This window comes from Phascolarctos cinereus, unplaced genomic scaffold (assembly GCF_003287225.1).
Source record: "Phascolarctos cinereus isolate Bilbo 61053 unplaced genomic scaffold, phaCin_HiC Scaffold_4;HRSCAF=312, whole genome shotgun sequence".
NCBI classification, from domain to species: domain Eukaryota; kingdom Metazoa; phylum Chordata; class Mammalia; order Diprotodontia; family Phascolarctidae; genus Phascolarctos; species Phascolarctos cinereus.
In genome coordinates, this window is record NW_027555847.1 from 268,288,366 (window position 1) to 268,300,792 (window position 12,427).

Below are 12,427 nucleotides of genomic sequence, written 5' to 3' on the forward strand. Positions count from 1 at the left end.
CCTAAGCTGAGGCCAATTCTGCAAAATAAATACTACTTGACTATCTGCATTTAAATGACATTTCTTGTCTGACTTTGTTTGCAAAGGATAACAATTAGTAAAGAAAGGAGAGATTAGGAAAATAAGGGAGAAGGAAGCCAGTTCATTGTTAATACTAGCTATTTGTGTTGGGAAATAATTTATTTCATCCTTAAGAAATGTCAACTTTTCCATTTTTTAAAATGTAAAATAGTAGCAAGTCTACTCAGTGCTTTCTTCCTATCCTTAAATAACTTCTATATCTGCTCTCTTCCCCTAGGAGTCCTACATCAAATTCTTTACTTTGCAATGTCTTATCACAGAAGTAACCTAATCATTCAATGTCTCATTTTTCTCTATGAGTCTTCTATCTAGCCCTTACCCCCAAATGAATTAATTGGTCTACCTTTATTTTAAAATAGAAATTTTGATTTTTTTCACACTTTGAATAATATTGTTTTAAGGAAAATTTATACCATCATCCTCAGTGCATCCACATTAACATACCCTGTAGCAGTAACACAAATGCTCATCAAATTGAAATCCTGTACTTTGAAATTACAGAATTTACAGAAATAAGAGCAACAACATCTATTTCTACTTGCTCTCATATGTCAAAGGGTGCGAAATGGTCTAGCATTACTAACTTTCCACTATAAAACATTACACTTTGGTACAAAGAATACTCTTTTTGAATATCACAGACAGATGAAATACATTCCTTTTTTTCATAATTATCAGGGAGACAAATTCTATTTTTACCTTCATAATGAAGGTAACCATAAATGTGCCCCAACTGTTAGTCCTATTTTTCTCAACTGAACATAACTATACTTCAATGTCTATAACACAATTTACATAGCCCTTTAATTACAGCAAAATAAAATATTTGACTCTCAGATATGAGAAAATTATACACTAAAAAGGAATTAATCCAATACAGTTAAAACACAGCAAAATATTTTCCTCATAATTAAAAAAAGGATTCAGTTTTAAATTTAGAAACAGCTTTTCACAATAATAAAAGAGCAGATGATTAATATGCAAATATATGAAGGATCTGTGATGTCATTAGCATGGGGAACTCCTCAGGAGGGAAATTCCTCCATCACTGAAGAAAAATCACATCCTCCTCCATGACATGATAGAGAAGTCCTAGGATGTTGCTTGAGGAAGGTGAAGGTTAAATGACTTACTCAAGGTCGTGTAACTAGTAAGTGTCAAAATCAAGACTGTAACTCTGGCTCCAAGCCTCACACTCTATGCACTTTGCCACTGCTTCTCGTTAACTGGACAAAAAAGCTAGAAAATGAATGGCTACTATAGGCACATCCCTTAACCCATTAGTGTATCTGTGGCTTTATTAGTGAATATCAGGACAATTTCATTTGAAGTTAGAGGATTTCAATGACTGCATGTGCCAACATTTATCACCATAAGCTATGGTACAAACATATATTGATAACACTAACACCAGCAGATTCATCACCGCAGTATTATTACACACAATTTCAGAATGCAAATAACTTCCAAATGGTTTCCTACCTTGAAGACACAGGGCAGCTAGCTCCACAGCAGTCTCATATGGGCATTTCAATCTTCAAAGAAAAGAAATTAGCTCAGAATACGCATCTTTCTTAAATGTACGTATAAAGAATACAATTACACTGAAACAGATTTTTTTAAGCGTCTAAGAAAACCTAGACCACTATTTTTAATCTGTTTTTATTATATACTGTAGTCATATTTTAAAACAAACAACCAAACACATCGAACTATTTCAGAGTGTTTATTTCAGAATATGAAAAGCAGTGCTTGGGACCTGATGAAATATTATAATCTATATGCAATATCTATCCACTTGGTAAACAGAATTAGATAAAATTAGTCAAGAGGATGGAAGATTGTGGAATGCAATGCTGGGTTTTTTCCCCCCAGTGATTTATTTGTTATAGGGAACTCCCAGTAAGGAAACTCCCTTTACATAAAGACTGGCAACTGTTCTGCAATCTTTAACTTTAAGAGTTCCCATAACTGAGAGGTTATGACCTGCTTAGGGTCATACAGCCAATATGAACCACAGGCCGCACTGAAACCTAGGTCTTTCTGACTCTGAGAACATCTCTCTCCCACTTAAAATGTGGCTTCTCTAATACAATGTTAATTCTTATTAAACGAAAATTTGCCATACACTGACTCAGTTGTTCTAAAAGTAGAGTGAAGATAATCATTACTCTTTAATTAACTGTGTTCACTCTAAGTATTATTTCAGATATGATAGTAATGTTTAGTCATGGGAAGAAATCTAAGTTTACTTTAAAGTGGAAAACAGTTGTGAATACTTCAAATTTTTTTTTACTATCTTTATCAGATTCTCTGCTCTTCCCTTTTAGTAATATACATTTTGCTTATGTCTCAAAGAAGAAACTATAGTTAACAGGATCATTTGCAAACAGATAACTCAGGTCACCCTGAGGCCTCTTCCTTTCTGGAACCTAGTTAAATGCTGGGGTGTAACTGAAAAAGCCAAACCAAGAAAATGGAGTCCAACGTGGAAAGAGGTGGGATGAACATCTCAAATCAAATAAAGCCAATTTTATAATTAGATTGCTTGGCATTTTGGGTACCTTTTCTTAACTTCATTAAGATGTGAACAAAGAGTTAAATGTACACAATGATCACCATTTTTTAATACTCATTTATTAAAAGTAAATGTTTGATCTTTTCATATGTACATCTTACAGTTTCTTATCTTGTTTAGCACAAATGTCCATCCTCTTTCAGAAATAGAAGGTGATTAATTGGCTTAGATACTATTAAAAAAAAAAAAGCTCAATTTTCCGGCCCTTAGTCCATCGGCCTCAGGGCACTACAATATAACCACTGGCCTAATATAGTTAGAATTGACCATATTTTTGACTGTCCTAAAGGGAAATGATAAATCGATATTTTTTCTAGTCTAAGAATGTTTTGAACATGCAGAAGGCAAACTTTCCCTTCCTACAGAATCGACTATAGCGAAAAAGCCAAAAACAATCCATTTCTAATGCTTTAAAAGAGGCATTGTTAATGGCAATGCACACGTATACACACAAAATATATATGTAACATAATATCAAGGATCAAAGACTTGGGCAACATGGCTGAAACAGACAAATACATGCATTATACAGTCCACTTATTTTATATTATGTATTGCATTTAGCTTTCCCAAGTTTCAAAGGTCATGGCAGATATTAAAATCAGGGGTGAAATTGTATTTGCTCTCTACACTAGCAGGTATTTGGGTTTTTGAATATTAGTCAAAATTATTCACATACATTCTTAGCATTCATGTGATGGAAAGAATTAACCGCAGATGCTGAAACCATGGGATAATTATAAAAGCTATGATTATCTGGATTCATATTTCAGACAAAAGAGTATTTCATGTGAAATTGAACACTTCATTACCAAAATATTTGTAATAAGTTATTATTGAAACTCAGAGACTGAAAGAAATAATGCTAGAAATCTATTTTTAAGAGAGGAAAAGAAAATGACAACATGAAAATCCTCTTTCCATCTCACTCAGGAGGCACCCCTTTACATTACTTAAATACAGATTGTGATGAATGGGATATTTGCATAAATCCTGTACCTGTATACATACTAATAACATGTTTTATGGAAAATAAAACAAAAGCCATCATGAATGGGCCAGTGGTATAATTAAAAAGAGTAAGATATCTGAACATTCATCACTTTAAAAAAGAAAATATTTTTGGAAATGATTCAAGCTACACAGTATTTTTAAAAAAAGAAATGATGAGATGGCACAAATAATAGATCACTTAATAAAAGCTGGTGCTTTTTTTTTTAAAGGAACATGATTAACAGAACTAAAACAATGCACATTATTACCTATTCAGGGTTCAGAGTTTGTAATAAAAACATACTTACTTTCCTGAAAGAATGTCATGCCTGAGTTGTAATACAAACAGGTACCTGACAAATATACACAAAAGTCAACAAATAGTGTCGTCTTTCCAAGTCTCTACCATTCCCAAATTTCCCATTGTAAACCACCCCACACATTAAATCTTTACTGAACAATTCTGAACTATAAAGAGATATTAAAATAAAACTTCAACATTAGTGGAAGACTTTCCTCTATAGGACTTGTCTCCTGAAGCATTGTCCCAGAATCTACTAAAGAAATGTGCATTTTACAGAAATCACAAAATATTTGTAAGCTGTGGTATGAAACAGTGTTCAGTCCAACAAGTATACTCAAAATGTCCTGAAAGTTCGAGAAGAGAACCAAACACACAGGACAAAAAACACAGCAAATGTATATGCAGTTCTTCCAATAAAGCAGCAAGACAGAGCATCTGTCCTGAAGCATCCTGAACCACTTGCAATCTTCACTTGCCAGACCCCTAGGAAAGTCTGAAGTTGACTTTGTAACTAGCAATTAATGTTTTTTAAGCACACACCAAAAGAAATGGGGGAAAGCCCTGGTTTTAATTAGTAATGGTGACATATATGAAATAAAAGATGGGGGCATATAGTGTTATAGAGAGGTAGCAGACAAATTAATACAAACATGTTTCACTAAAACTAAATGTTTCATGGCTTCAATGATGTTTTTATGCAACAGGTTTGAATGAAAGGGTTCCTGAGTAACTGGGTGAGACACTGGGATAATTTCTTTTGTTTTTAAAAACTTCAAAATAAGGAACAGATGCAGGCAAACTTTTTTCTGTATTCTGGATAAAAGAGAGATGGATAAAGAGGAGTATATTCAAAAGTGAAGTAAAGGGGAATATGTGTTTTGTGGAATATGACTGAAAATATGTTTTGATGCAAGACACAGTAGTCAATGACTATAGTGATCTACTGTTTGATAAACCTAAAGAGCCCAGCTTCTGGGATAAGAACTTACTATGTATCAAAAAGTGCTGGGAAAACTGGAAAAGAGTATGACAGAAACTAGACAAAGACCAAAATCTTACACCATATACCAAAATAAAGTCAAAATGCAAACATATATATATTTTTTACTCCTTCAAACAAGAGTTCAACCAACAATGAACTTTGCTTTTCATATTCAGAGAGACTCTAAGGTCAACTATCAGTGAGAAGCTACGGGTAATTGTCATATTGATTTCCAAATGTAAAAAATAAAGCTTTCAAGATTATAGTGTATGGGGGGGGGTCCTCAAGAGGTGGATAAAAACTGCCTGATCCATCCTGTTGACCTACCTCTTCCACCTCCAAGATGGCCCATGCCACTGTGGCCTGTTCAGTAACTTTCACTTCCTACCCCACTAGTTAACTGATTTATATTGTTACCACTACTGCAGCCTTCTGCCAGAAAAAACACAAGAGGAAATTTAAAAAAAAAAACCATTATGTGCCCCAAAAAAGGCAGTGGTGCCAGTACTAAAAGGGGGAAAATCACAATATGTGAAACATAATTGTTCTTGTGACTGCCTTCTGTCTTCATGCTATCTCCATTTTGTAAGAGGACCGTGTATAGGAAATATGTAGGAATCTAGTAGGATTGGGCCTGAAAAATAATCTAGTGGAGGAGTAAAAGGCAACGATGCCGGGAGCTCTCCGCAAACAACTGTCACAAATTATACTGCCACTTTGGGACGGAAGATTAATTTTTTTTTCTTTTTTGAAAGGCAGGAAAAGGATGCTCTCTCTCATAGTAAAAAATTAAGGTAGCATCTGCTAAAGAGTCCTTTTACTTGAAATAAATGGAGAAATTTGTGGCTGGGGAAAGTACACCTGATTCTGAGTTCTGTGAAATAAGATCCAAAATAATAGCACAATGAACTTATTTACATAAAGTCTCAGAAAAGTGAAAAGGAGACAAGGAAATAGATCTCAGTCATCCTGGTCACCTGAAAGACGAGGCAGCAAAGACCAAGGTATTTAATTCAAAGTGCAGACATCCAACAGAACAGAGATGAGCAGAGATGCAGAGTTAAAGTTACACAGAAGACTGAGATAGAGAAATCCTGGGATTCAACAGAAATGTAAAATAAATGATCCAACCAAAGGGAAAAAAAAGAGGACACTGAAGAACCAATGGGGGAAAAGGCAACAACATCATATATTGTAAATGTAATAAAAATTTGTTCAGAAATATGTTAGGATCATGTCCCCTACCTTGTAAACTCTTCTCGAAGGTTGTTCGGTTCTGAAGAATAGTATTTAATTCGAAAGTGCAAAATGTAAGCAGATCCAACTACAGATTTGGAGATGGTTTTCCCAAAGTTTGAAGATCACACAGTGACAAAAGGAAAAAAAAACAAATAAATTAAATCCATAACATATCAGCTATTATATTAAAAGGTACAATAGTACAAAAAAAAACCCTAAGCAATAACACTCATTTTTCCCCCAAGTGTGATAGACATAATGGAAAAGGACATTGCTTTGGGTTAAAGACAGCATAGCTAGCTGGTCTAGTTTTACAGAAAAGTCTTCTAGGATTGGATGAATTCTCACTTTCATCTTTGATCCTAAAATATTCCCAACCAATACTAATTTTTCATAAAATATTTGTGAGATTAAAAAGCAGACATTAATACACTGTTGGTAAAGCTTTAAATTAGTCCAATAAATCTGGAAAGCAATATAAGTGACTAAAATTTCTATAGACTTTGACCCAGAAATTAGACTGACAGGCATATTCTCTGAGAAGGTCAAAGAATATATATATATATGTATGTGTATGTATATATAACATATAAAGATACAGATATAGAAACACACACATGTGTGTTTATATATTTCATCACATTTTCTAGAAGCAAAGAATTCAAATGGGAAATGATTAAGCAAACTGTAGCATATGAATACAGTGGATTATTACTGTGCTATGAGAAACAATATATATGAAGAATTTAGAGAAACTCAAAGGAAGGCATGTGGAGTGATGCAGAGTCAAGTAAGCACAAACAGGAAAACAATATGCACAATGGGTACAACAATGTAAACAAAAAGACCAAAAAAAATTAACCTGAATATCGTATAATTGCAATGACCAAACTTGGCCTCGAAGAAGAACTGGGCAAATGCATTTGTCTTCCCTCACTGGGGGGGGGGGGGGGAGAGAGAATATGTGTATAAAATATTATATATACTCTCAGTCAATTTGGCCAAAATCTTTCTTAGATTCATTTAGAAATGAATGTGATTTGAAAACTTGAGTCACCAATTAAAAAATGTTGTTAAAGAGATAACTGAGGCAGGTACAGAAAAGGGATCACAGAACCTAGAGCCATCGGTCACATGAAGTTCATTTAACCCAACCCCTTCATTTTGCAAAAGAGAAAGCTGATACAAAAAGAGGTTGAGTGATTTGCTAATAGTCCCTTATTTCCTCCCCCCTTGTTAAATATCACAATGGTGATAAAAGACCCAGAATTCGAACCCAGCTCCTTCAACTCCAAAGACTGTGTTCTTCATAATAATAGCTTAGGCAACAGTTTACAATAGCTAATATTTATACAATGGTGCTTTAAGGATTGCTAAGCACTTTACAAATATTTGTTCATTTTATTCTTACAATAACTCTGGGAGGCACCAGCAATTATTATCCCCATTTTACAGATGAGGAAACTGAGGCAAAACCCAGGGTCACACAGTTAGTACGTATCTGATGCTGAATTTGAACTCCCGTCTTCTGACTCCACATCCAGCCCTCAGTCTACTGTACCACCTCACTGCCTACAGGTACTGCTTCTTTAATCTATGCAATCCTGAGGACAACTTTTCAACAGCGTACTATGAATATACTGGGAACAAGAAGATAGAGGGTAAGGAAAACAATGTTTTGAAACTTATGAATGCAATTGAATCATATTTACAAATACTTTCCAGAGAATCAATCTTTGGAAAAATTATTGAAGTAATGTTCATATTACCTCATTGATAAATTGAGATGGATCAAATCCTATATAGTTATATGTGTCTATGATTCTGTTTTATATCCAATATGCTCTAAGGGACCTTCAGAAAATAAGTAAGACATGTGGGCAAGTACTAAATGCAGGTGACTAGATGACATTTCACTGTATACTCATCAAAACAAATTTTCTGAATATTGCATGAATCATTGTTTTTCCCTACCAGGAGTGTATGGTTGGAAACCTACAACTACAGCTAAGCTTCTTTATAAATGAGAACATTCTGATCTTTTAAAGACTATTTAAAATTTTCCATACTTGGGCTCTAACAACTTTTGGCCAACTTGAAAATCTTTGTATTTTTAATTTAAAATTAATCTGCCTTCAAGTGGTTTCAGATTTAATAAAAATATCACAACTCAAATGTATAAAACAAGATGCTTTAAATTAATTCCAAAGAAAAGGAACGAAACAAGAAATTTTCATCTGGGGTTACTTACTTTTCATTTGCTTCTTAATAGGTTTTGAATGGTCCAGCCAGTGCTAAAAGAAAGAAAATGTTTATTAAGGCCTAATTCATCAGAAAGATCATGCACCTGAACAGAATGTAAACCCACTTCATCACTGACATTCAGTATTCCATAGATGACTGCATAGCAGCAACTTTATAGTTTTAAAATTATTTCTTTCCATCTAACAGGTAGACCTGAGTGCCTGCAAGTTTTAACAGGTGTTTACTTTTCAAAACTGAATTTTCTAAAATTGAGAAACTTGGGAATCCGTTGCTTTTTCTTCTGAAATGAAACCTAAGCATTCCAAAGAGGTTCCAACAAATCTCCCTATTCTAAATACAATTTTTTCCTTAGTACTGCCAAGGGTAAAGAGGCAAGCTGTTACGAACTTATGGTAATAACATTATTGCCATCTTTCTCTGCCCTTCCCTACCCCACAAACCATAAAAGGTATCAAATGAAAATTCATGACGCCTCTAAATTTCTGGGAATTGGGAAAGAAAAAAAATCTGAGACCTATGTTTCACATGGAAAGACTAAGGTTTAAATAGCCTGTGCCTTGCCTAAGATATTTTTTTTCCAAACAAGATTCAGTGATAAATTTTTACTTTCAATATAGTTCTCTCTTCCCTAGATAAAATGGTTTCACGTGGGATTTTTTACTGGCTGTTCTCCCCATGCCTGGAATGTTCTCCCTTCTCATCTCCATCTTCCCTGGCTTCCTTCAAGTCCCAGATAAAAACCCACCTTCTACACAGCCTTTCTGGATCCCTCTTAATGCTACCATCTTCCCTCTGCTAATCGTCTTCAATTTATCCTGTCTACATGTGTCTGCGTATACATAGCTGTTTTCATGCTGTCTCTTTCATTAGACCATGAGTTCTTTAAGAGCTGGGACCCAGCTATTAGACACTGCCTACCCAAAAATTACACCTCTAACTGTTCAAATAAAAGTTTCCATAAAGTAATACCTAAAAACTAGCATTTATATCATCTTTTAAGGCTTGCAAAGCATGGTATTATCTGTTAGTTATCTCTTGTGTGTCCTATCCACAGATTGGCACTAATAACTTAATTTCTACTCATATGCATATTGGAATTTTAAATATTAAACTTATTCTTTACAAGAGGAAGAAAATAGGGTGTCCTGTTCCTCACTCCCTACCTTCCCCCCCCTACACACACACACACACACACACACACACACACACACACACACACTTTGGATGCTGTTATTCAAAGTTAGAGTTCTATTTGCCAAAGAAAATAACACAGGTGAGGACCAGTCACACCATCTGTTACTCAAAAAGCTTCCCAACAAGCAAAAAAAAAGTTGGGTGTTTGAAATGAACCACGCTCTGACTATTACCAACATAGTCTCCACATACTTGATTTTAAAGCCCATAATCATGAATCCATTATCTATAATACATTTACTGCTTCTACATTTTTAGTGCCTTCTATCCCTTCAGAAGATACACAGCAATAAGCGTGTTGTGTGTATGTACACACACACACACACACACACACGCATGCTTCACTCTATTAGGGAGTCAGAAATTTGCAGACAAATCTGACATAAAGGGTCAGGGAAGGGAACAAGCATTATTAAGCACCTACTATGGACCAAACAAGGAGGTGCAGTGGAAAGAGCACCTTTCCTGGAGTCAGGAAGATGTGAGTTCCAATTCAGCCTCAGGTACACTTCCTAGTTGTATGACCCTGGGCAAGTCAGTTAACCCTGATTGCCATAGTTCCCTCATCTATAAAATGAGCTAGAGAATGAAATGGCAAATCACTCCCAGTATTTTTGCCAAGAAAACCCCAAATGGGGTCATGAAGAGTCGGATGTGACTGAAACAAATGAACAACATGGGCCAAGCATATGCTAAGAGCTTTCCAAATACATTCTCATTTGATCCTTACAATAATGCTGGGAGATTAAGAGTGCTATTATTAAAATTCCCATTGTACAGGTGAGGAAACTGAGGCAGGCAGAGGTTAAGTGTCTGGGGCCAGATTTGAATTCAGAGGCCCAGCACTCTATCCACTGTGTTGGTTCCTTCTAAGTCAACAGATGAGTATGCTGACAGCAGTCAGAGCAACTGACAGCAAACAGGAGAGAATTATTAAAAGTAGAAAAAGGGATTTTTTAATATGCTTTCTAGCATTTTAAACTAGTAGTCTGTAGACTTCTGATACAAAGCTAAATAGCCCTAATTACTTAAGTGACTGCAATTCAATTCAAGAAGCATTATTTCAAACACCAGTAACGCTGAGGCACAGCAGCTAGGTGTCAGAGACACAAAGACTGGTAGGACAGAACTGAAGTCCTCAAGGAACTGAATTCTATTTGGGAGTGGATGGGAATTCGGCATATAGACAAACAAATATAGTCCCAGGAAAATTAAGGAAGGAGACAGCACTAACAACTGGAGAAATCAGTGAAGGTTCTGAAAAGAAGAACCAGCATTTCTCCTTTGAAGGAAGGTAAATATTCTTCTTTCTTTCTTTCTCTCTTTCTTTGAGGCAACTGGGGTTAAGTGACTTGCCCAGAGTCATACAGCTAGTGAATGTTATGTGGATGAGGTCAGATTTGAACTCGGGTCCTCCTGACTCCAAGACTGGTGCTGTATCCACTGCGCCCCTAGCTGCCCCATTAAGGCAAATATCCTTAATGGTGGACTTGAAGCAAGAGGGCATTCCAGGTGCAGAGTGGTAGGATGTGGGGTCAGCTTATATGCGTGCATGAAGATGCCCACTGGAATGCCAACTTTGGCAAATAGCCAGCAATCCAGTTTGGCAGGAACAGAGAATTTGTGAGAGGGAATGGTATGAAATAAGGCTGCTCTTAAGTAGGTGGGAACCAGATTGTGATAGGTCTTAAATGTTAAACAAAGGCATTTTAAAAAAATCCCACAGTCAGCGAGGAACCATTTTTTTAAAAAGCAAAATGACAAGATCAGATATAAGTACCAGAAGGTTATTTTGGCAGCTGGGGAAAGGATGCACTGGAGAGGGGACTGGATGCATATAAACTAAGGTTGGGTGGGGGAATGGATATTACAAGACAAGGAATAACTGTCTTCTTTACAACTCTGATAGTCATCCAGCTTCTTGTTTAAAGAAAAAAAAACCACCATGGGTAGCTCATTCCATTTTTTAATTGCTAATATTATTACAGAGCTCTTCTTTGTCCTGAACCAAAATCTGCCTCTTTGGAACTCCTACTGGTCCTCATTCTGCCCTTTAGATCTACAAAGAGTAAACCAATTTGCTTAACCTCCAAGAGCCCTTCAAATATTGAACTTCTCTGGAAAGTAGTTATTTCTTCTTTGGGACCATGTGCGAGATTCCTGCACCTGACGTGAAAAGGGTGATGATGGCTTCTATTACAAGAATGTAGCTTCTATAGCTCTGCCATTCCCAGGCGTGCATGGCATGCATATGTCCACAAGTCTTTCCAGGCTAACAAATCTCAGTTTCCTCACTGCATAGTTTCAAGTTATCTCCTCTAGACTCACTCCAATTTCCCACTGTACTCCTTAAACTATAGTGTAAAACTAAGCAGAACAAGAAAAAAAATAGTCTACACAATATATCATACAGTTAGCTCACAGATCACAGAGATCATAGATACAGAGGTAGAAAGAACCCTGAGAAGCCATCTGGTCCAAGCCCTTCAGTTTACAGAAGGGGAAACTGAGGCTCAAAGAGTGACTTGCCTGCGGGCACACAGCTGTTGAGGCATAGATACAGCACATTAGACACACTGGGTCTGACATCTTCAATTTCTTTTTCTTCTCTTATTGCTAATGCTAATGTTTCCAGTACCATATTGAACAACAGTGGTGATAATGAATATCCTTGTTTCACCCCTGATCTTACTGGAAGTGCTTCTGGCTTGTCCCATCACATATGATGCTTGCTGAAGTTTTTGTAGATGTATTACTTACCATTTTGAGGAAGACTCTATTTATTCCTGTG

General features: G+C 35.9%; 1 protein-coding gene across 4 annotated transcripts in view; it reads right to left on the reverse strand.

Annotated features, from left to right (window-relative positions):
- The window catches only part of EPB41L4B (erythrocyte membrane protein band 4.1 like 4B), a 247,130-nt gene that overhangs the window by 147,319 nt on the left and 87,384 nt on the right, over positions 1 to 12,427 (reverse strand). For all 4 annotated transcript variants that reach the window (XM_078153049.1, XM_021004573.2, XM_021004571.2 and 1 more), the window contains exons 3-6: positions 8,429 to 8,471; positions 6,184 to 6,262; positions 3,961 to 4,005; positions 1,564 to 1,616 (exon numbers count right to left, since the gene is read on the reverse strand). In XM_078153049.1, coding sequence (XP_078009175.1) covers positions 1,564 to 1,616; positions 3,961 to 4,005; positions 6,184 to 6,262; positions 8,429 to 8,471 — 220 coding nt within the window. The remainder of the gene's footprint in view (positions 1 to 1,563; positions 1,617 to 3,960; positions 4,006 to 6,183; positions 6,263 to 8,428; positions 8,472 to 12,427) is intronic.